The following is a 25,248-nucleotide window of genomic DNA, read 5'->3' as shown; positions in this document are numbered from 1 at the left end:
TCTGGGTAGTTAAACTCAAGTTAGTAAAATAATAAACTTGTAGCTGCCCTAGGAAACATTCCTAATCATTTAAAATTACATCAAAAGTTACTGCTTGTAACCAGTAAACAGTATTACGCTGTACTTGAAAACTTAAAAGAAAAACAAAGAATCACAAAGAAAAATTATTTTTTTTCCTCGGGAATTTCTCTCCTACATCCTCAGTTTATATTGCCATCTTCAAGACCACACACCAGTCATGATCCAACTGGCTGAAACAAATATGCTCCCTTGAAATCCATCAATGTCTCTCTTTAACTAGGAAAATTCACCAAGTTCTGCCCTCATTTATATCTATGGCACCTCAATGAACAACTTGGGACAGAACTTGGCTTCCATAATCTCTTTAGTATGATGATTCACAAGCCAGGAAACAAAACAAAAAAAACAAAATTAACAAATCGGGTTGAGGTTGCAAAGCTTGCAAGTTAGTTTAAGTTAAAAATGGGGGAGAAAAATGATCCAACTTTGATCTGGACAACATTGAGCAATCATAGATCCCCATGATGATTATTTTATTTTATTTTTATTATTTTAAAGAAATTACTCTAATGTAGAATGACACTCAGAAATGTCAAGTGTATTTAGTTTTCACTCAGGAAGCTTTCTTTATGCTACTCCTCTGGGGAGGGCAGTACAGGACGCTTTAAGTCACTTAAAAAAAAAATTTTTTTTTGCAAACTAGACCATATTGGACTTGTATGCAGATAAAAATATCCAGAGTTATTGTAAAAGATTACAAAAATTGTAACCCAGAGCTTCAGAAGGGATATAAGCCTTCGTACTTCTTGGTATAAGCAGGGCCGGCTCTAGGCACCAGCAAAACAAGCAGGTGCTTGGTGCAGCACATTTCTAGGGGCGGCATTCCGGCGCCGGCCATGCTGCCCCTAGAAATGTATCCCCGCCACCCCAGCTTGTCTCTGCTCCACCTCCGCCCGCTCCCCTGAGCGCACCGCCGCCGCTCCGCTTCTCCCCCACAGGCTTGCTGTGCGCAGAACAGCTGTTTCACGTGACAAGCCTGGGAGGGAGGGAGGAGAAGCCGAGCGGCAGTGCACTCGGGGGAGGCAGCAGTGGTGGAGCAGAGGTGAGCTGGGGCAGGGAGCGGTTCCTCTACCCCCCCATTACTAACTGCACTCCCCCCAACCCTCACTCACCTCCACTCCGCCTGCTCCCCTGAACACGCTGCCTCTCCCTCGCCTGAGAGGGAGGGGGGAGAAGCGGAGCAGCGGCGTGTAAAGGGTGCAGGTGGAGCGGAGGTGAGCTAGGGCGGGGAGTTGCGGTGGGGGAGCTGCAGGAAGCAATGGCGGGGGGGAAATGCGGCACGCCCGGGGGAGGAGGCGGGGCCGGGAATTTGGGGAAGGGGTTGGGAAGGGGCGGAGTTGGGACGGAGCAAAATTTTTTTGCTTGGGGTGGCAAAAATCCTAGAGCTGGCCCTGTGTATAAGCAACCTCTGACTGAGATTAGGAACAAAGTTCTGTGTTAGCACCATATTCTATAATAGCTTCATGTGGAGCATCTTACACCTTCTTCTGAAGCAATTGCTATTGGGCCATTGTGGGGAACAAGATACTGGAAGAGAAGTAACACTGTCTGGTCCAGCATGGGAATTTCATGTTCTCAAATACAGCCTCAATGAGACAACTGTCAGACATCAACAATGCAAATCGTTTCTTTCAAAATTCAAAGCAACATCGCAGTGAATTAGGCCATGCACATTAGCATTAACAACTTTGGCAAGTACCATGTTTTGTTAGATAGGCCAGGGCCCTACATCATCATAAGACAACCAGAGGAAATGTTAGGAAAATCCTAGTTTAGAAACTGTATGTGATACTACTGCTTCCGCGGTAATGTAGACAGGGCCTGTAATCGGTCTACAGCTCTAGGAAGGGACAAAAATGAGACGTTAAACCAGCAGGTACAACAGATGAACTATGAATAGGGCAACAATGCTGACATGATTTTTAAGAAAAGTCAGGAGGTGGTGAAGAGGGCGGTTGCAGCCACTGCTTTGTAAAATCTCTTCTCTGTTGTAATACGAGCTAGAACAGAGCGTGTTGCGTTGCGAAGAAAACAGGGTGTCCGCCTACACTTCCTGCTTTTTACTCGCTCCAGCAATAGCAATGAGGTCATCAAAACTTCCTTCCCATGGGACAAGCAGGTGTCCCTATTACAGTACTATCAATATTACATGTTTGGCAGTAGGAGGAAGGATCTGAAAATTGCAATCTCCCTCTCTCTCAGTACCTCTTCCCCAAATATTTTTTCTGATAGTTTAAAATTACCTTGGAAACTAGGTTCCTTAAGGGTTTTTTTTCAGTATGAGTCTGAACAATTACAAAATAACAAAACCCCCTCACCATTAGTAAATTAAGTTTAATTCCATAAGATATAACAAATGACATGACTGCATAGCAATAACCAGAGACATTTAAGAAGTTTAGGATCCTAAATTAACAGAATACATAGAAAGGCAAAGTTCCTAAAAATTATCTTACAAGAGAGTTGGAAAGTTATTCCCTCTCATCTTCCTGGCGTGAATTCAAGATTCCCCAAGAAGAGGAGATGACATTAAAAAAACCTAAAGCAGCAGTGCAGGAGGGACATTGACTCCTTCTAGTGTTTAAAGTATTTGTGTAGTCATCAACTCTTTAGGAGAAACAGAAACTAAAAGTTAGGTCTTGATAGGTTAATCTGTCTTTTCCTAATAGGTTTCATACATTCTCCTGCAGATCTGTTCCACATTCTACCCTAACAGCTGGCTCCCAGTCGTTTGCTCAGATGGAATTTCTCCTCCACCCCATATTATTGAAGCAATATTTTAGTTTAAAAAAAAAAAAGCAGCTTTATTTTAAAGCTTTTGTCACCATCAAGTTAGTCACCGTCAGCCTGGAACATTCATCTTGGATCACTATCATTTTCTTTCAACTAAATTAGACTAGTAGAGGGATGCTCTATACAGAGGGATCAAAACAGGTTCTCCCTCACATATCAGTCACATTACAGGCCCAGTGATATTTACCTCCACCATACTGCACAGTATGGAGATTGCAAAATATAAATATTCCCCAGTTCTGTATTCACAGAAGAGGTAAGGATGGCAGTGGGCTCATGTAGCCATACAAACAGGACAGCTGGTATACTAAACACATTGGGCTGAAGTCAGACCTAGTGCAGTTCCACTTTTCATGTGGCTTTCACCAGGGATACAGTTGGCCCATTGTCTTCTTGTGAGTATGTGCGTCTCCATTAAATTGGCAATCAGGGTGCTTCTTCAGAGCTGCCGTTAGCACACTTCTCACTTCTACACATGCACAGTCCATTGACTGAATTCTCATCTGTGCAACTTCTGTTCATTTAGCTTCCCCGAGTCTTTCTGAAGTGGTGAAGAGATGAACTAATGCATCGCCAGCAAAAGGCGTCCACATTTCTTCTCCGGTTTAGATGTGGTTACCTTCTTTCAACGTGTAGATGTGCCATACAGTCATGTTTCATATTCATTATTAAGTGAAATGATAGATACTTTGAGATTGTTTGTTTATTGCTTGGTCTTTGCCTCTACCTTGTGCAGATGCAATTCATCTCAACTGACATAAGCTTGCCCAATGCAAGACAATTGAAGAGCTGGGAGTGGCAGGAGCAGCTGAGCTGCTCATAGGGCAGTACAGTAACTCCTCGCTTAACTTTGTACTTATGCTCCTGAAAAATGCAACTTTAAGCAAAATGATGTTAAGCGAATCCAATTTCCCCATAAGAGTTAATGTAAATAGAGGGGGTTAGGTTCCAGGGAAGTTTTTTTTGCCAGACAGAAAACGTATATACACACACACACACACACACATATACAGTATAAGTTTTAAACAAACAATCCTGTACACAGCAATGATGATTGTGAAGCCTGGTTGAGGTGGTGGAGTCAGAGGGTGGAAGAGGGTGAGATATTTCCCAGGGAATGCCTTACTGCTAAATGATGAACTAGCACTCAGCTGAGCCCTCAAGGGTTAACAAATTGTTGTTAATGTAGCCTCACACACTACAAGGCAGCACAAATGGTTGGAGAGGATACAGCATGGCAGAGACAGAGACACACACCCTGTGTGTGAGAGAGGCGCATTGCCCCTTTAAGTACGACGACACCACTCTAAGTACGTTGCCTTTTTAAGTAGATCAGCAAGTTGAGACAGCAGCTGCTGCCAGCAAGCTCCCTCCATCCTGAGCCCTGTCATGTTTCTCCCCACCCCCAAGGAAATGGGGTCAGCTGGGGGCAGGAGCAGGGGGAAAGGGAACACCATGACATTAGCTCCCCTCTTCCCCACCCCCACCCCGTACAGCAAGCAGGAGGCTCTGGGGAGCAGCTCCAAGGCAGAGGGCAGGAGCAGCACATGGCAGTGGGGGGAGGGGTAGCTGAACTGCCGGCAATTGATAGCCTGCTGGGCAGCTGCCACACAGGGAACTTAGGGGAGTGGGGAGCTGATGGGGGGGGGGCTGCCGGTCCACCCTGGTTCCAAGCCCCCACTAGCTCACTGCAACAGGCTGCTCTTCCTGCAAGCAGTGGATAAAGCAGGCAGCTGCCAAACGTTATAATGGAGCATTGCACAACTTTAAACGAGCATGTTCCCTAATTGATCAGCAACGTAACAATGAAACAATGTTAACTGGGACAACTTTAAGTGAGGAGTTACTGTATTAGAGGATGTCTTTAACAGACAGCAACAGCAGATAAGGGAGGGGCAAGAAAAGTCCTGAAAGAGTCGCGGGTAAAATGAGGAGGTAGGGACAAAGTAGTGCAACAAGACAAAATAGGTATGATTCCTGCAACAGTTAAAAGTACCGGATTCTATAGTGATGAGAACCATATGAATATAGGCATGGCTAGAAAGATGACCTAACAAAATAAGCAAAGAATGCACAAATCCATTTTTTAGTTTATGACGAGGCTGAAAGTTTCATTTTATAAAACAAAGATTTATGTTTCTGCTTGCTTTTAAACTTTTGATTTTGGTGGAGCTGGGTCTAAGACATTATTTGTGCTTACACACCTTAAGGAAGGAAAGGTATTGGAATCTTTAACAAAGTCATACAACTTTACACTCTTGTCCATTAGGCTTTGGAAGCAAATAGTGTTAAAAGCCACACAGATGTTCAGCTTTGTCTCTTTGGATGTCAACTCTAATCCCACTAATTCTCTAATTACCAGTCTTCCAGGATAGACAAAATTTTAATTTATATAGTGTCAAATATCAAGCAAATTTTCTTTTTGAACAGAAACCTTAACCTTTCATGCCATCCTAACATATAAAAAAGCTTTTTAAAAGGCCATAAGGTATTTTTTTCCCCCTGTGTATGTCACTAAGGAATTTGGAAGGGGTGAGGAAAGGAGCTAGAGGGGAAGGCAGAAAAGAAAATAGAGGATGAAGAGGTGAATTATAAAAGACCACCTGCACTGTTCAAAGTTACATGGGACAGGCTACCATAGTGTATGACCATTTTTATAAAATTGTGTCTAAGTTGTGTGTCACATCTCAAAACAGCTTATGAAACTGAATTAAATGTTTTATTACTTATTCCTTCAGATTTCTGAAGTGTAAACTTTAGTTACCCAGATCACAGAATAGGTGCCTATCTCAAATTAAACACAAAAAATAAGCAAAGGACTGTCCATAAAACTCTGTCCACCTCATCTTCCTCCCTCCTCGAAACAGCTTTGCTGCATGCTTCAAAGGTTAGAGAAGGGGTCGGCAACCTGCAGCACGTGTGCCAAAAGCGACACGCAAGCCAATTTTTACTGACATGCGGCTGCCGGCCGGGGTCCTGGCTGCCGCTCCTGCTCAGCCCGCTGCCGGCCTGGGTGAACGGAACCCCAGGCCGGCAGCAGGCTGAGCGGCGCTGGCAGCCGGGACCCTGGCTGGCAAGAGCCGGCAGATGGAACCCAGACCGGCGGCGGGCCGACGCTGCCGGTCTGGTGTTCTGTCCACTGGTGTAGGGTGTTAAATTTCTCCCTGTAGGAACGTGTTACTTGTGGAGCACCAGGACTGCCAGCCGTGAGTAGTACACGGGAAGTACCACATTCCTAAGGGGAGAAATTTAACACACTACACCCCAAACAGCTGGCCCACTTCCCGCCCCCTGACTGCCCCCCTCAGAACCCCTGATCCATCCAACCCCCCACCCCACTCCTTGTCCCCTGACCATCCCCTCCTGGGGCCCCCTGACTGCCCCCCTCAGAACCCTCCACCGATACAACCCCACCTGCTCCTTGTCTCCTGACCACCTCCTCCCAGGGCCCTCCCCCCCATCCGACCCCCTGGGACCTCCTCCCCCATCTAAGCCCTCCTGCTCCCTGTCCCCTGACTGCCCTGACCCCTATCCTGACCCCTGACAGGCCCCCCGGGACTCCCACACCTATCCCTGTTCCCCATCCCCTTATCATGCCACTCAGAGCATCAGGACCGGGAGCCGTAAGTAGCACACCGTAAGTAGCATGTTCCTATGGGGAGCAATTTAATACACTACACGCGTCCCCACTCAGCCTGCTGACGGTCTGGAGTTCTTAAAATATGTTCTCTCACCCCTTATAAAAAATTACACTACAATTAGCTTAAAAACTTGAAAACTTAAAAACGTTGTTTGTATACTACAGTAATCGTTACAAAATGTATAATGTTAATAAATACATAGGTTCGATGAAACAAAGTAGTTGTACTTACGTGCCTGTGCTTAATTTGTGTTTTCGATGATTTACCTTGTAAAAATATCTCGCATGTCTCGCACTCCCCAGAAAGGGCACCCCACGTTAAGAACCACTGCACTATACTGATAAGATCGGCATTTTAATTTAATTTTAAATGAAGCTTCTTAAACATTTTAAAAACCTTGTTTACTTTACATACAACAATAGTTTAGTTACATAATATAGACTTATAGAGAGAGACCTTCTAAAAATGTTAAAATGTATCACTGGCTCGCGAAACCTTAAATTAGAGTGAACAAATGAAGACTCGGCCCACCACTTCTGAAAGGTTGCTGACTTCTGGATTAGAGTATCAGAGGGAATATTAAAGAACATAACACAAAAACGGCCATACTGGGTCAGACCAAAGGTCCATCTAGCCCAGTATCCTGTCTTCCTACAGTAGCCAATGCCAGGTGCCCCAGAGGGAGTGAACAGAACAGGTAATCATCGCGTGATCCATTCCCTGTTGCCCATTCCCAATTTCTGGCTGCACATAGAAATGTTCTGAAAATGTGGAAAGCACTGGATTTAAAGTAAAAGTATAATTCAGTTTATATGCAAAAAACCCCACAAACTGTTCTCCGTTCTTTATACGTTGTTTGTGTACATGCCAGTATGTTAACATAGATTAAAGAAAACTGAATACAAATACACAAAATTTGCTTAGAAATGGAGAATATATATGGTTTGTACAGCATTGTTTATCTAAGAATGTAACTTTACATAATTATCACAGTACAGTGAAGATTATGCATGATTTATTCACCCTATTTTAACTGGGAAAATGAATTAGATGTTAAGCAATCTGTCTGATCAGTTAGAACTGAAGCTTTCCTGGCTCCCATTCCTTTGCTCCGATGGAATTTCTCTTTCACCTCATATTATTGAAGCAATATTTTAGTTAAAAAAAAGCTTTATTTTAAAGCTTAGGATACACTTGTTTTGCTTCAATAAGATCAAAATTTTACTTCTGTGTTAAATTGATTAAAAGTAAGTGGGAAAGATAGGACACTAATACAAAACACAAATAAATCAATGTTGTCTAGTCTTCTACATTAAAGCATGTGTCATCTTACTTCACTGTGAATGAGATAGCAAAAGGTCCAAATATCACATCCTCAAATTTTGTATTCTAAATTTAGCACCAGTACACAAATTGTATCAAAAGTGGCAACAGATAATTATTTTCAATAGGTACTGGATGATGAGACCCCAGAGATGTTTAAAACAGTTTCTCAAGAATCTCTTACACCAGGTAAACTGGAAATTAATTTTGAGGAGTTACTGAGACACAAAATGGAAGAAGGAAAAAGACGCACTGAAGAAGAGCGCAGGCAAAAGTTGGAAATGGAGAAGCAAGAATTTGAACAGCTCAGACAAGAAATGGGAGAGGTTTGTATTCTCGAAAATAATTGAATGAAAGGTCATACAGGGTTACCTCCCGATAGCATATAATGAATGGATCATTGCTTAAAATTCTAAAATTTGAAGATTTTAGGTGTAGTTAGATTGGTACTTTAAAAAAAAAAAGTGTTGCCTAGAAAAAAGGGAATGGAAAAAGGAAAACTAATTATCTAACACTTTAAAAAAATTGTTTTCCATTCGAAAACTTGTGTTCCCTTTTTAATTGCTTTGAATACAGGTTAATACACTTTGCCGTCCCAAACTGAGAACTTTAGCAACTTTAGACTTGTAAAGCGGTCTACTTCCACAGTAGCTTCTACAAGTTTCGCTATATCCTTTGCTGAAAAGCTGTTTTGTAACTTCTTTCAGTTATACTTGGAGAATCATATCTATAATCCTCCTACAGCTAATGTACAAAAAGATAATTATTTCCTCTTTCTAATGTTGATCTTATGATTTTGCCCTATTTGGTTTTTTTCTTAAAGCTCCAGATCGTTGACTGATGCAATTACATAAAAAAAATCTGTTTCAATTGAAAAAGTTTTAGGCCTTGTGCTTGCAGAAAATAGCTTGCAAATGCAAACTGCAAATGCTAAGAAACTAGAAGGTAAATTAAAACCACCCACATATTATTTTTTAAAATCTCAATTATAAAATGAATCAAATGATTTTTGAATGCTTAGGGAGAGCAATAATTGGAGTTGGAAATACTGTCAAAACCTTCCAAAGTTAGCAAACGAGGAATATGCAGCTCATGCCTGGAGGATCCCAGGTGAGTAATAAGGGTTTTAGGATTTGAGATTTCCAAACATGTTTGGGATTGCATCTTAAACTAATTAGAGTGTACTATCAACACTGAAATGAGAGAAAAGAGGTAACAAGAAAAAACAAAGTGAGGGCAATGATTTAGTTCAGTCCAAAATTGTTGTTAAGATGTTATTGCTTATGGGTTTTTTTTCTATTTAAAATATCCTTCCAGCATTTTTAAACTAGTCAGAATATCCAGTTTGCTTTTTACTATTAAGTTGTATGCAGTTTAAATTCATATAGTGTAACTTACCTGCACTGTGGTATCATGATTTTCTAAGAAATATTTAAAGCATTACTTAAATTTTTCCTTTTTCAAAAGCAGCTTTTTTTATTTTTGGAGAGTAGGTTTTGTTATGGCATATTGCATTCAGTCAGCATTGATTCTGTTAAGAATAAATTGGACTATTGGTGAAGAATAGCATAGGGTATTGGGCAGCATGATACGTAAGATTCTTACTCTGTCTACGTGGTCACCAGTTACAAGATCACTAATTACTAAAACTTGTTACGAGGACTGTCGATTAATCACAGTTAACTCACGTGATTAACTCAAAAAAGTAATCACAGTTTTAATTGCACTGTTAAACAACTGAATACCAATTGAAATGTATTAAACATTTTGGAGGTTTTTCTACATTTTCATATATATTGTATTCTGTGTTGTAATTAAAATCAAAGTGTATATTTTTATAATATTTACACTGTAAAAATGATAATAGTATTTTTCAATTCACCTCATACAAGTACTGTAGTGCAATCTCTGTCATGAAAATGCAACGTACAAATGTAGATTTTTTTTTTTGTTAATTACATAACTGCACTCAAAAACAAAACTATGTAAAACTTTAGAGCCTACAAGTCCACTTAGTCCTACTTCTTGGTCAGCCAATCGCTAAGACAAACAAGCTTGTTTACATTTACAGGAGATAATGCTGCCCTCTTCTTATTTACAATGTCACCTGAAAGTGAGAACAGGCTGTCAGAAGTCTTAAAAGAGCAAGACTCCGATGCAGAAACTACAGAACCCGAACCACCAAAAATGAAAATCAACCTTCTGCTGGTGACATCTGACTCAGACGATGAAAATAAACATGTGTCGGTCTGCACTGCTTTGGATTGTTATCGAGCAGAACCCGTCACCAGCATGGACGCATGTCCCCTGGAATGGTGGTTGAAGCATGAATGGACATATGAATCTTTAGCACATCTGGCAAGTAACTATCTTGCGATGCTGGCTACAACACTGCCATGAGAATGCCTGTTCTCACTTTCAGGTGACATTGTCAACAAAAAGCGGGCAGCAAATGTAAATGTAAACAAATGTAAACAAACTTGTCTGTCTGAGCGATTGGCTGAACAAGAAGTAGGACCAAGTGGACTTGTAGGCTCTAAAATTTTACATTGTTTTATTTCTGAATGCGGTTTTTTTGTACATAAATCTACATTTGTAAGTTCAACTTTCATGATAAAGAGATTGCACTACAGTACTTGTATGAGGTGAATTGAAAAATATTATCTTTTTTTACAGTGCTTGTAATCAAAAATAAAAATAAAGTGAGCACTGTACACTTTGTATTCTGTGTTGCAATTGAAATCAATATATTTGAAAATGTAAAAACACCCAAAATATTTAAATAAATGGTATTCTATTGTTAACAGTGCAATTAATTGTGATTTAATTTTTTTTAATCGCGCGACAGCTCTAGTTGTTATCCATGTTAACAGTTCATTGACCTGTGTGAAATAAGTTGGTGGTCTCACATTCCCAGTGGGCAAAGGTCTATGCCAAAAAAATACTAGATGCCAGTCTCACCAGAAACACAGACATGGAGACTGAACTATAATTTTACTCTTAGAAGAGTAAAGTACACTGGCAGAGTAGCATGAAGCGTCTTGCAGAACCACTAGTGTTTTGTGAGAGAAGACTCTGCCTCCAGGACTATCTAGTGTTTATGCAATGCCAGATCAGTAAAGCACCCTTCACATGGACTGACTTCACAGAACAGTAACTTGAGGGGACTGTATGAAGAGGCAAGAGCCTTTCAAACTAATAAAATTGGTTTAGAAGCAAATATAATTGGAGTATTTTTACCTTTTAAAAAAATATGTACCTGTCTTGTATGCCTGGCACTTTAAAAGTGAAGGTCCCTGCACTGGGGAACTAGATCTACTACCATTATCATGGTTTCATTAGATTTAAGGAAAATGTAGTTAGTTACACGTGGCATTTTTTTGCACAAAAACAGTTTTCAAAGTCAGGCACACTTATACTTGTTTTGTTATGTTGTAATTTCTTAACAGGAGGAGGAAGAGGCTGAAACCTTTGAATTAAGCAGGGAATATGAAGAACTAATAAAGTTAAAAAGAAGTGGTTCTATTCAGGCAAAGAACTTAAAAAGCAAGTTTGAAAAAATTGGAAAATTGTCTGAAGAAGAAATACAGAAAAAAATTGAAGAGGAGCGAGCTAGAAGAAGAGCAGTGGACCAGGAAATAAAAGAGAGGGAAACAGAAAAATTTCATGAGGCAAGTTATTTTCAGCGTCAAGAATTGCTAAATATGTTGTTACATTAGTTTAGCTGTTAGGACACTAATGACCTGTTCCTTCATCCTCAGTAAGCTGCACTCGAGGTGCAAGAGTGAACTTGTCCAAAGCATCTCATGACCCTAAAGTAAACAATGCTGCCCTTCCAGCAGAGTTCCCTCCATCTCCATAGTGATCCCCCCTACTCCCTCCTATGGCCATCTGAGGAGGTCCCTCCTGGCCAAACCTTAGGGAACCAGCAGCCTCGCTCTTCCCACCAACTTATTTGCTCTTATTTGCAAAGGTTTTAGTATGCATTTGCTCTTGGCTCCACACCCATTAACTCCCCACACCATCTCTCACCATCCACTTATACTTCTCAATCTGCAAACCGGCCATTTTTCTGGCAAATGGCTGATGTGTGGAACATACATGTATTTAAACATTGTGACAGATTTTAATCACTTCTCTCTATAAAAGCTGTTTAAGATGGTTCCCTATTGTTTTTATTAAATCAGGTTTTTAATGTTATGGCTTCGGGAGGAGGAGGTCCCTGCTCAGGTTGCTCAGGGACTTAAGGGTTCACGTAATGGGTCCCTGCCCAGGTTTCTCAAGGTTCCCATTTGAGGAGCAGAGAGAGGGAGCCCTGTTGCCCAGGAGCAATCTTTTCCTTGAGGGGAGGTCATAGGAAGCAGGCTAGGCAGCTACTTTTTCACAAGGGGGAAGGTGGAGGAGGAATTAGCACTTTCCAATTTGTAACTTCCAACAGTCCAGGACCTGCTCCATGTCCTATTCTCCCTTCCCAGTCTGTGAATAATACAGTGGCCCAACTTCCTGAACCCTTTCTCTGCTAGGAAAAACAAACTTTGGCACCTGAGCTCTCTCCCTGATATACACTCCCATCCCCTCTGAGGGGCAGCAAGGAGATAGGAGGGGCAAAGAAGAGCATAACCCCTTAGCTGCCCGGAGGGTCCCTTCTCTTCCCCTCACCCCCTTAGCAGCCATTGTGAAATGTTGCTTGAGAATGTAGTGAAGTCAGAAGGTCTGAGTCTCACTTTCAGTCCCCCCACGCACTCTCCAGTACTGTCTTTTTCACACAATCTCAAAGTCCTTCGAGTGCCTTTATGCCTCCCCCGCCCACACTTACCTTGATTAAATAACTGAACCCCTATTCATTTAACATAATGGGTACTGGAACTAGGCCCCAAGCTGTGTAGTTTCATAGATATTAAGGTCAGAAGGGACCATCATGATCATCTAGTCCGACCTCCTGCACAACGGAAGCCACAGAATCTCACCCATCCACTCCTGTGATAAACCTCTCACCTATGTCTGAGCTATTGAAGTCCTCAAATCATGGTTTAAAGACTTCAAGGTGCAGAGAATCCTCCAGCAAGTGACCCATGCCCCATGCTACAGTGGAAGGCAACCCCCCACCCACCCCCGGCATCTTCCAATCTGCCCTGGAGGAAAATTCCTTCCTGAACCCAAATATGGCGATCAGCTGAACACTGAGCATATGGGCAAGACTCACCAGCCAGACACCCAGGAAAGAATTCTCTGTAGTAACTCAGATCCCACCCCATCTAACATCCCTTCACAGGCCATTGGGCCTACTTACCATCAATATTTAAAGATCAGTTCATTGCCAAAATCATGTTATCCCATCATACCATCTCCTCCATAAACGTATCGAGTTTAATCTTAAAGCCAGATAGGTCTTTTGCCCCCACTGCTTCCCTTGGAAGGCTATTCCAGAACTTCACTCCTCTGATGGTTAGAAACCTTTGTCTAATTTCAAGTCTAAACTTCCCGATGGACAGTTTATATCCATTTGTTCTTGTATCCACATTGGTACTGAGCTTAAATAATTCCTCTCCAGCCCTAATATTTATTCCTCTGATATATTTATAGAGAGAAATCATATCTTCCCTCAGCCTTCTTTTGGTAAGGCTAAACAAGCCAAGTTCTTTGAGTCTCCTTTCATAAGACAGGTTTTCCATTCCTCGGATCATCCTAGTAGCCCTTCTCTGTACCTGTTCCAGTTTGAATTCATCCTTCTTAAACATGGGAGAACAGAACTGCCCACAGTATTCCAGGTGAGGTCTCACCAGTGCCTTGTATAACAGTACTAACACCTTATCTCGACTGGAAATACCTCGCCTGATGCATCCCAAGATCGCATTACCTTTTTTCATGGCCGTATCACATTGGCGGCTCATAGTCATCCTGCAATCAACCAATACTCCAAGGTCCTTCTCCTCCTCCGTTACTTCTAATTGATGCATCCCCAGCTTATAACTAAAATTCTTGTTATTAATCCCTAAATGCATGACCTTACACGTCTCATTATTAAATTTCATCCTATTACTTTTACTCCAGTTTACAAGGTCATCCAGATCCTCCTGTATGATATCCCTGTCCTTCTCTAAATTGGCAATACCTCCCAGCTTTGTATCATCCACAGACTTTATTAGCACACTCCCACTTTTTGTGCTGAGGACAATAATAAAAAGATTAAATAAGATTGGTCCCAAAACCGATCCCTGAGGAACTCCACTGGTAACCTCCCTCCAGCCTGACAGTTTACCTTTCAGTATGACCCGCTGTAGTCTCCCTTTTAACCAATTCCTTATCCACCTCTCAATTTTCATATTGATCCCCATCTTTTCCAATTTAACTAACAATTCCCCATGTGGCACCGTATCAAATGCCTTACTGAAATCTAGGTAAATTAGATCCACTGCGTTTCCTTTGTCTAAAAAATCATGTTACTTTCTCAAAGGAGGAGATCAGGTTGATTTGGCACAATCTACCTTTTGTAAAACCATGTTGTATTTTGTCCCATTTACCATTGACCTCAATGTCCTTAACTACTTTCTCCTTCAAAATTTTTTCCAAGACCTTGCATACTACAGATGTCAAACTAACAGGCCTGTAGTTACCCAGATCACTTTTCCCCCCCAACTTTTTTAAAAATAGGAACTATGTTAGCAATTCTCCAGTCATATGGTACAACCCCTGAGTTTAGATTCATTAAAAATTCTTGCTAATGGGCTTGCAATTTCATGTGCCAATTCCTTTAATTTTCTTGGATGAAGATTATCTGGGCTGCCCAATTTAGTCCCATTAAGCTGTTGGAGTTTCGCTTCTACCTCAGATATGGTAATATCTACCTCCATATCCTCATTCCCATTTGTCATGTTACCATTATCCCTAAGATCCTCATTAGCCTTATTAAAGACTAAGGCAAAGTATTTGTTTAGATATTGGGCCATGCCTAGGTTATCCTTAACCTCCACTCCATCCTCAGTCTTTAGCGGTCCCACTTCTTCTTTCTTGGTTTTCTTCTGTATATGGCTATAGAACCTTTTATTATTGGTTTTAATTCCCTTTGCAAGGTCCAACTCTACTTGACTTTTAGCCTGTCTCACTTTATCCCTACATGTTCTGACCTCAATCAGGTAGCTTTCCTTGCTGATCCCTCCCATCTTCCACTCTCTGTATGCTTTCTGCTTTTTCTTAATCACCTCTCTGAGATGCTCACTCATCCAGCTTGGTTTATAACTCCTGCCTTTGAATTTTTTCCCCTTTCTTGGGATGCACTTCCGCTAGCTTCTGCAGCTTTGACTTAAAGTAATCCCAGGCTTCCTCCGCCTTTAGATCCGTAAGTTCTTCAGTCCACTCCACTTCCCTAACTAATTTCCTTAATTTTTGAAAGTCAGCTGCTGCTAAGTTGTGGCATAAAATCACCTCAGCAGACTGTGGCTTTGGACACTGTCCATATTATGGTTCGATACTGTTAAAATTAAAATGTCTTTTAAATAACAAATCTTAAGAAATTATTCTAATGGTTTTCCTTCTCACCACATTCTATTTTGCCTTATTTTATTTTCCTTTCCCTTCTGTCTTTTCTTCAGGTATTTTTCCTTTTTAACCCTTGCTAAACAAGCTAATTTCCAGGTAGATAAGAAAAAACAATCCCCGAAGTTAAGAGAGGAGCTGACTTCTGGCAGATGCATCCTTTTTGATAGTAGACCTCCCCTGCACCCCCCAGAAATCCTCTTTACTATCATGTCCTGTCTTCCTCACCAGTTCCCAATTGCTTCCGTTTGGGAACAGAGGTGACAGCAGGGGAAAGTCATATTGGAGAGGAGGCTAGGATTGAATGGTCAGTGTTCAAAGTGAATTCTGAGAAGGCCACAGGTTAAAAAAAGGAGCTAACGAGTTTTCAGTGTGAAGGGAGAGGTTTAGAAAAAGGAAACACTGAAGTATGGCACCTTAGTAGTGAAGGGACAGTTGTGTTCTTCGTGTTAGTGGTACAGTACAATTTAACCTATTTTTGCTTCCCTTTTCCTTAAAGGCTTCTTGCAGAAGGGAGAATTCCCCCCCCCCCCCTTTTGGCATAGGGACTGCTGTAACAAATCGCTTAAGAGGAAAAAGAAAATCCCCACCAGTTTTCTAAAACAAGCAGGGTGGGCTTTTATTTATTTTTTAAATAGAAAAAGATGGTCAAAAGAAGCACAGGAAGCTTGGGAATAGTCAAGAAGGGTTTGGGGAGGCTTTACAGTTAAGCTCCACCCAGTAAATTGTCTCCCCTGCCCTTACCGAAACAAGAAATGACAAGTGCTTAAAGGGTTGTTGTAACCCGTTTTTCTATTTTGTCTATTACTTTCTTGCACTACAATTTCTTTGAACAGAGTACCACATATCTCTATGTAGGCCCAGGATAGCAGGCTGATGTATAGGATTTTACACGTATACCACAATCCTGACCACCACCACACTAATTATTGAGGGGAAACAGCAGAGCAATTCTTTGTTCACTTAGCTTATTTATGCAAAGCTTTTTGGGGGGGGGGGTGCGAAAGCAACATTGTTCTCATAGTTGGTCATCTTCTTTCTCAGCCTCCCTTCCAGAAAATTTGACCTTCATACACAAGAGCTAGTGTAATATTATATGGGGAATAGTGCCCAGAAATCTCTTAATGAAGATTGGAACTTGTGCTGAGTGCTATACAAAGTATCTTGAAACTGACCCTTGTAGGAATACTCAGCTACTGTCAAGACTTTGTCTTGAAATAGTTCAGTGTAACATCCTGTGGAGATAAAGCAGAGTAGTTGTTGTTTGATGTACCTAGCTGAGGTAAATCCCAGGTGTGGCAAAGTATAGGATTGTATATAGGTAACAACTAGTGCCCTATATCTAGTAGAAGTTTACATTAAAATAAGAAGCTCAGGATAGGCATCTCACCATAAAGTTTTTTTTGTTTTTTTTTTTGGCAGTGAAGACAACCTAGCCTTTAATTGTGTTTATAATAGGGAGCCTGGGTTTTAAATTAATTTAGCATGTTTTAAAGCATTATTGCTTCATTTCAATTTAAGGTTCATAATGGTAAAGCTACCTAGTGAATATCTAACCCCTAAATCCCAGTCTAGACCAGCGTTCAGATGCTGTTATACTTAAGAGGTTTTAACTGCTACAGCATTCTGGCTGGGTCATGCTGCCCCCAGGAACAAGCATAACATGAACCCTTCAGCTTTAAGCTAGCCTATTTACTGTTTATTGGTACAGTCTATTGTCAGTATTATGATTAAAAGTGAAGTTCTGAACTTTATTATTTTACTGAATTTTTTTATTCCTTAAACTGAAAAGGATGATGAGATAGATGTGAAGCCTGCCAAGAAATCTGAGGCTCCATTCACCCATAAAGTAAACATGAAGGCTAGATTTGAGCAAATGGCAAAGGCAAGGGAAGAGGAGGAACAGAGAAGAATTGAGGAACAAAAACTACTACGTATGCAGTTTGAACAGAAGGAAATTGATGCTGCATTACAGAAGGTATGGAGGATTAAAAATACCCTCTCCAGAGATGTTCAAGAACCAAGGATTTTCTATTAATTTAATATTAGTGAAATGCATGTTTTAAGTGTTGGATTGTTACGTTAGTAGCAACATTACCATAATCACAATCGTCTTGATACTGCAAAAATTTACAGAAACAGTTGAAATAATGAAATATCTAGTAAAATTGCTTTTGGAATTTGCAGATATTCCTGTTTGACGGAATTAATCACAGTTAACTCAAGCAATTAACACAAAACAAATTAACTTAATTTAAAAATAATTAATCAGTCTGTTTTAATTGCACTGTTAAATAATAGAATACCAATTTACATTTATTATAATTTTGGATGTTTTTCTACATTTTCAAATATATTGATTTCAATTACAACAGTGTACAGTGCTCACTTCATATTATAGATTACAAATATTTGCACTGTAAAAAATAAAATAAATAGTATTTTTCAATGTGAGGTTCTCTCTATTGTGGAAGTGCAACTTACAAATGCGTAATTTTTTTTTTTTAAACATAGCTGCTCTCAGTCCTACTTGTTCAGCCAATCGCTAAGACAAACAAATTTGTTTACCTTTATGGGAGATAATGTTGCCCACTACTTATTTATAATGTCACTTGAAAGTGTGAACAGGCATTCGGTATGGCACTGTTGTAGCCAGCACTGCAAGGTACTTACGTGTCAGATGTGCTAAACATTCGTATGCCTCCTCATGCTTCGACTTGTAGAAAAACATCCACAAATATTTATAATTTAAATTGGTATTCTATTATTAACAGTGCAATTAAAACCATGACTAACTGCAATTAATATTTTTAATACTTTAACAGCTCTAATACATACATAATGCTGTAGAGAAAGTAGATATGTTTTCCTTTAAACATTTGGCCAGTTCTTAAATAAGAAGGAAGCAACATACATTCTTATATTGTTCCCCAGATTCCACCTCTGCACCCCACCCCCATATTAAGCCGTCTTCCTTAACTTTCCCATTATGCCTTTCTTGTTCAGTATATAGATTGTAATATTGATGCATAATCCATTATTATCCAGTGTGCCTGCGTTGGAGTTGCCATCTCCTTTCCCCAAAATTTTAGTTTTTTCTAACTTTCATATGGCCAAAGGTTTACGAGGCATTGTCATAACATGAACAGTTTGCAGTGTTTGAAATTCTCTAAATCAATTTATTTTTAACACAGAAAAGGGAAGAGGAGGAGGAGGAAGAGGGAAGTATTATAAATGGTTCTACTTATGAAGATGAAGAGAACCAAGCTCGGTCAGGAGCTCCATGGTTCAAGAAACCCCTAAAGAATGTATCAGTTGTAGATAGTGAGCCAGTAAGATTTACTGTTAAAATTACGGGAGAGCCAATACCTGAAGTCACATGGTGGTTTGAAGGGGAAATGTTGCAGGACTCCGAGGACTATCAGTACATTGAAAGAGGAGAAACTTACTGCCTTTACTTACCAGAAACTTTCCCAGAAGATGAAGGAGAATATATGTGTAAAGCGGTCAATAGCAGAGGTACAGCAGCTAGCACCTGTATTCTCACCATTGAAAGTAAGAGTTAATGTTTTATCTTGTTTTGTTCGAGTGCTGAATTACTTTACACCCCTTTCCTGTTACAAAGTCTATTCCATTTTTCTTGACTCTCCTTTTCTTTTCTAGCTGACGACTACTAATGCTCTACTTTTGCTGGAACCTTCCTCTCAACTTTCTTACTGCATCCATCTCTTTTTCTGTGGTGGGGCCAATAAAAGGAAACTAGAAAGTGTCATTCCTATATCAGATAGGGATATCCTTTGTACTGCATGAGTGTTCAAGTTCTGTTACAATGTGAAATTTGGTATCAGAGGCGTGTTACACTAAAACAAGGACTGGTATGAAAAAGCCCAACTATAGAAAAAACTGAATTGTACTTGTGTTCCTACCTTTGAAGGCCAATTATTCTGTAGTATAACAGTTAAATACACAATCTGGAAGTTCGAGAGGTAGGAATACATTCTGCATGAGCACTAAGTTTTTAGCTGCTTTATTTTGTCTCAGACTTACCAGGCAAAAGTGAATGTTTCTGGAATAAAAGTAATGTACTATTTTTAAACAATAAAAGGTTATGTAATGGTTTAAACTTTGTTTTGTTTAATGAAACATTTTCCTTTCAATCAGCTTTCATAAATACTTACATTCAATGTAGTAATGGGATGTGTAATTATTAGTGATTACAGGCTAATGTAAATTCATCACTAAAGTTTTGATAACTCTAAGAGTACCACGACTTGCTTTTGAAGGTTGTTTCCCACCCACTACTTTACCATTACCCCTGCATCAAAATAGCATTTGGCACATGAAACTAAAATTTGTTGAAAGTACATTTGGGGATATATTGGAGAAAGTAGCTGCTGTACAAACCCCATTTTCATCCTCACCTGGTTGCAATTTGTGTTACTGCATCTTAGTGTATATGTTTGGTTTTGAAGTGAAAAGACGACTAAGCATTAATTCTTTTATGGGAAATCCACAAAACAAATGGATGTACGTGCCAGTGTCTCAAAACGGATTTTTGTTCAGATCAGCCTGTCCAACTTTTCATAGGACTTTTTTTTAATACAAAGTACACATGCTTCAACTTTTTCTGAGGTTCAGCACTTATATTGAGGAATAAAATACAATAAGCTAGAGGCTGTACCCAAATGAATTCTCATGCAATCCTTTTGAAAGATGTTCTTAAAGAAAATAAAACAATGACTGTTTGAGGTTTTATTATAAGTTCTATATTCTGGTTGTTGGTTCTATTTGTTTGTATCAGCTGCATATTTTTTAAACTTTTTTTTCTGGTTCTCAGTGAACAATTACAATTAGATATATCCTGACGGAATTATTTTGCTGATCAGTTGCATGACAGTCTTCTGAATATTACAATTAGAAGATAAATTGTCAAATACATCTTGCTTCATTTCACGTAGGTAGTGTTTCTTCACAAAATTATTAAATTATTAGTTTGTAGGCACCTACAAGATAACAGGTGATAAGTAATACCCAACATGAATGTCAAGAACACATCATGCCAAACCAACCTACTTCCTTCTTTGACAGGGTTTCTGGCCCAATGGATAAAGGGAGAAGCAGTAAATGTAAATTTTAATTTCAGTAAGGCTTTTTGACAGTCCCACATGACCTCCTCATAACCAAACTAGGCAAATGTGGTCTAGATGAAATTACTATAAGATGGATACACAACTGGTTGAAAGACAACTAACTCTGAGTACAATCAATGGTTTGCTGTCAAATTAGATGGACATATCCACTGGGATCCAGCAGGGGTAGGTCTTGGGTCTGATCACTATTCAATATTTTCATTAGTGACTTGGATAATGGAGCGGAGAGTATACGTATAAAAAGCCAAGTGCAAAGTAATATATGTGGAAATAAAAATCCAAATCTATAAATACAAAATGGCAAATAACTGGGCTAGGCAGTTGTATTCAATTTCTGATCCATTATAGCCTCCATATCCTTTTTAGCAATACAAGTCAACAGTGTGATGCAGTTTCAAAAAAGGCAAATATCTGAGGTGTTTTAACTGGAGTATTGTATGAAAGACAGCTTTTCCCACTCTACTCAGCGCTGGTAAGGCCGCACATGGAACAGTGGCCCCAGTTTTGGGCATCATGCTTATTCCAAAGGACAGCAACAAAAGTGATACCAAGGTTTAAAATCAGATGACTGATGAGGAAAGATTTAAAAAAATGGGTATGTTTAGTTTTGAGAAAAGACAGTGATTAGCTGTTCTCCTCGTCACTTATGTATGGACAAGCTTAATCTGCTGCAATGGAGGTATCAGGAAAAATTTCTAACGATAAGTTCCGGAGTAAATCAAGGGAGGCTGTGGAATCCCCATTACTGGAAGTTTAAGAACAGGTTAAACCAGGGGTGGGCAAACAACAGCCCATGGGGCTGGATCAGGCCTGGGGGATTGCCACCCCTCTGGCGCCGCGGGCCCCACACCGCTGCTGGAAGTGGCTGGCACCACATCCCTGTGGCCTCTGGAGTGGGTGGGGGGCAGAGGGCTCAGGAACAGGGAACCGTGGCCAACGGAAGCTTTGGGGGAGGTACCGCAGGCGACGGCAGCATGCGGAGCCCTCTGCCCCGTCCCCCAGGGGCCGCAGGGACATACTGTCAGCCGCTTCCAGGAGTGGCATGGGAGCACCACTGCCACCTTGGAGCTGCTCCAGGTAAGCGGCGCTGGGCCAGAGCCTGCTCCCCAACCCCCTGCCCCCCAAACCTCACCTGCTACCACACCCCAACTCCCTGCCCTGCATTCAATTTCCCCACTCAGATGTGGCCCTCTGGTCAAAAAGTCCCCCCCCCGGGGTTAAACCAAAACCTGTCAGCAATGGTCTAGGTATACTTGGTCTGATCCTAGTTCAGGAGATGACAAGGACTAGTTTCCAGCCTTACATTTCAGTGTTTCTTGCATTAATTTATATCGTACTGTGAAAATAATCACAATTGTATGTATTTTCCATCTGACGCAGACATGTGAAAGTCAATATGAAGCCAGAAGGAAAGAGGGGGAAAGAAGACAAACATTATTTTGTACTATCCATCATTTTACATTTATTGAGAAAATCATAAAACCATACAAAAATGTTATACAGTTAATGTGTACCCATATTACATACAATGTCAATAATGCAAGCTCAAAACCACATTTTGTAAAGCATTCAATTTACCTCAAGTCCAAGCTGCATCTCCCTAAGACACTTCCCATCACAGTAGCCTTATAAAGCCAATCTTCTTTTTACACACGGGTAGTTTCTGTAGAGAACACTTTTCTCAGGACGAAAATGCATCTCACATGCATAAGAGAAATATGTGCATATACATGAGAGTTTTATAGGGTATTACTAGGGATGAGGGAACCCTGTCAACTGTATGCTTACTGGAAGGTCCAAATTTTGCCAATTTACAACATGCAAAGGAAACATAGAAAAGCTATTTCATGAGGGGGGAAAATAGTTTCTAGCATCCAATAAAACTTTTATGGAAGAAGATGAAATATTTCACGTAAGATAGGCTGTGCAGTGAATAATAATACAACCTGCCTGGACACCAAAACACACTATAATACTTCTAAATGAAGGTTATTCTTCCAGCTGACATTGTATTTCATGCCATGTCCTACAGTATAAAGGCTGAAGAAAGTGATCTGTAAATGCTTTTACTATATTAAACATTACACTTCCCCTACTTCCCTTTTAAAACTGCGGTACTCTCAACTTCCTATTTCATTTGCGAGGTTCTATCAAATCAAGATATATTTAACGTCCCATTTTGGAAAGTTCAATTACTTTTCTACCAAACACAAAACAATCTTCGCTCAGAAATAAGATTCTAGTAATTTAATGATCTTCTGTCCTCTAAAAAGAAATACTGTTTGGAGACTGATTTAAATAATAACACTACACTTAGCATAAAATATGCCTATAAGTCCAGCAATAAGTGAGCTGAAAATCAATATGCCACAAACACTAAACTGAAGCCATTATGACTTTCACATTCCCTCATTAATCCAAATAACTGGCCTGTCTTTTCTATTTCCTCCCACTTCCTAAATTTACTCAATTTAAGATTTTAATTATTAAAATATTCACGTAACGGTGAAATAAAAAGCAGCATGTTTAAGGAAGTGAAACTGAAATCCCGCCCCAGACAATAAATTCTTAGGATTTAAAACCCCACTAGGGTACATACCTAGTTCTCATGTGAAAAATAAATGAGAGTTACATATCAAACTACAAGTAAACAAAAATGAAGTGGCTTGAGGGAATTAAGTGCAACTATTAATTTCAAAAGGTAAATATATCTAAGCTTGACTGCTCAGAAGAATATAAATTAAAATATATAGTTTAATATTATTAGCCACATAGTTTTTAAAACTAAACAGATTATTGAACATTTATGGTCAAGCAAATAGCACTTTAAAGAATGAGAAGTGATCAGACAGAAAAATTATACCCTACACCATTATGTATGGGATACATGTTTTGCCAATTTTACCTTCTACATGGACCCCTTCTATGGTCCGTGCTCATCGGCTCACCAATGGCATACACTCAAAGGATTCCTCTTTATTGGTAGTAACTATCTCAGGACCTGATTTTATGAGCTATGATTTGGTGCTTGCAGCATCTTCAGCACTGTGTGTGAAAATGAAGGCAGTATTTTTGAATATTTTTCTTTGATATAGATATAAGCAGGACTTTTGAAAAAGGATCAGCACATTTTATATATTGAATAAACAAAAACTGATGAGATGCTGCTTTAACTAAAAAACTGTACCAGACCTTTGAATAAAACAAACATTTTAAACTGGCAAAAGTATACAGCAATTCAGTTAAAGTATCAAAGAACAGAAAATACTGATTGCTATATAGATACTGAAAAGATTATTTGCCATACAGTTAACATTTCACTTGTGCACATGCTTTCTAGTAAGACATACTATTCTGCAAAACTTGTGTCAATTTTCCTACTATATCAGATGGATAAGCAAACTAGTTTATCTAAAAAATTCACTAATATTATGTTGTATAACTTCTTTAAAAAGTCAAGTTATCAGTTCCAGTGACAAGAGAAACACACAGTATTCTATTTAGCTTTTAGGGGTGGGGTGGGAATAATGACCTGCCAATTATAAAAACATTTGTGAAGGCTGTTGAAGTTTCTAACCAAGTATTTCCTGCATCTTGGGGGGAAAAAAGTTTTGTTTTCCTTTGTTAAATTGTTACAATTCAGCTATTTGAGGAAAAAGTAACAAAAAATGACTTATTCAGATTAAGTTTAATTATTGCAGCAATCCACTCATCTTTTCTAAAAAATAAAGATACATTTACCCAGAAATGTGAACGGTTGTTTAAACAACTGAGAGACTTTCCACTGAAATGGAACCATGAGTAACAGAATGCATTTGGGGAAATCAGCAGATTGCTTTTGAATACACAACCACAAAAATCTCACAGGGACAACATTAATGTACTGAAATATGTATTTATATACTTCCTTAGGTTGTGCTTACCTGTTGCTTTTTGCAGCAGAACCTAAGGTGGAAGGTCTGGGAAGGCACTGTGAAGTATAAATAATTGCACTGTTTGCAATTAATAAAGATTTTATACCTTAAATGAATCAAAATCAACAGCCTCCATTTTGTGAATGATAAAGAATCCAGTGAATTTAATTTTGTTCAGTTTAATTAGTAATAAATGCACCATTCTACTATAAGGTCATCTACAAAAGTATCATGCAAAATATCTTAACTATTAAACTTCATATCCTACACTAAAGATTGCAATATCTTCCTAGCTGTTTGTTTCAAACTACTACTAAAATTCCTAATCTAAAAAGGGGTAAGGTAGTTCCCTCCAGGTTCTACAAACACAATAAAATACATTGCTAATTATCTGAATAATAAAACTACTTCAAATTTCAAGCCTTAAGTTTTACTTCTCTGTGCAGCCACCTTAAAAAAGTATTCTCAATGCAACAAATGGTGCTCCAAAAAATAAGGCTAATTAATACAGGCTTATAAAATAGTTTAACATATACCTGCATCACTACATGTCTGCAAACTAACTTAAGACAAAACAACTTCTGTCTATCAAGCAGTTCCAATCACTTTCATATTAACAAGATATGCACATTTTCATAAGCTAAATAATACAACCTTTGTCTCAGGAGCACTAGTGAAAAATGTTGTATTACTTAGATAACACAAGATTTTCTTTAGCTATTGCTGAACATTTCAAGAATACTTACCCATAAAGCTCACATATATATATGCACACCTATGTTTCTGAATTAAGAAGCAGTTATGATTTCCTAA

General features: G+C 39.4%; 2 protein-coding genes across 11 annotated transcripts in view; one reads left to right on the top strand and one right to left on the bottom strand.

Annotated features, from left to right (window-relative positions):
- NEXN (nexilin F-actin binding protein) overlaps positions 1–19,470 on the top strand; it is a 46,456-nt gene extending 26,986 nt beyond the window's left edge. For 8 of the 9 annotated variants that reach the window (XM_084637890.1, XM_084637894.1, XM_084637891.1 and 5 more), the window contains 5 exons: positions 7,967–8,164; positions 11,288–11,509; positions 17,164–17,349; positions 18,566–18,926; positions 19,035–19,470. In XM_084637890.1, coding sequence (XP_084494016.1) covers positions 7,967–8,164; positions 11,288–11,509; positions 17,164–17,349; positions 18,566–18,926; positions 19,035–19,048 — 981 coding nt within the window. In that variant the 3' untranslated portion in view covers positions 19,049–19,470. Of the gene's footprint in view, positions 1–7,966; positions 8,165–11,287; positions 11,510–17,163; positions 17,350–18,565 lie in introns of all 9 variants that reach the window. The other variant, XM_084637895.1, reaches the window with a different exon arrangement.
- A 3,785-nt stretch (positions 19,471–23,255) lies between these two features.
- The window catches only part of FUBP1 (far upstream element binding protein 1), a 40,380-nt gene continuing 38,387 nt past the window's right edge, over positions 23,256–25,248 (bottom strand). For both annotated transcript variants that reach the window (XM_084637814.1, XM_084637815.1), the window contains 2 exons: positions 24,445–24,491; positions 23,256–23,566 (listed from right to left, as the gene is read on the bottom strand). In XM_084637814.1, the coding sequence (XP_084493940.1) occupies positions 23,536–23,566; positions 24,445–24,491 (78 nt within the window). In that variant the 3' untranslated portion in view covers positions 23,256–23,535. The remainder of the gene's footprint in view (positions 23,567–24,444; positions 24,492–25,248) is intronic.

Source organism: Lepidochelys olivacea, assembly GCF_965140295.1.
Source record: "Lepidochelys olivacea isolate rLepOli2 genome assembly, chromosome: 8".
In the NCBI taxonomy this organism is placed as follows: Eukaryota; Metazoa; Chordata; order Testudines; family Cheloniidae; genus Lepidochelys; species Lepidochelys olivacea.
This window is presented reverse-complemented; position numbering and strand designations above follow the sequence as displayed.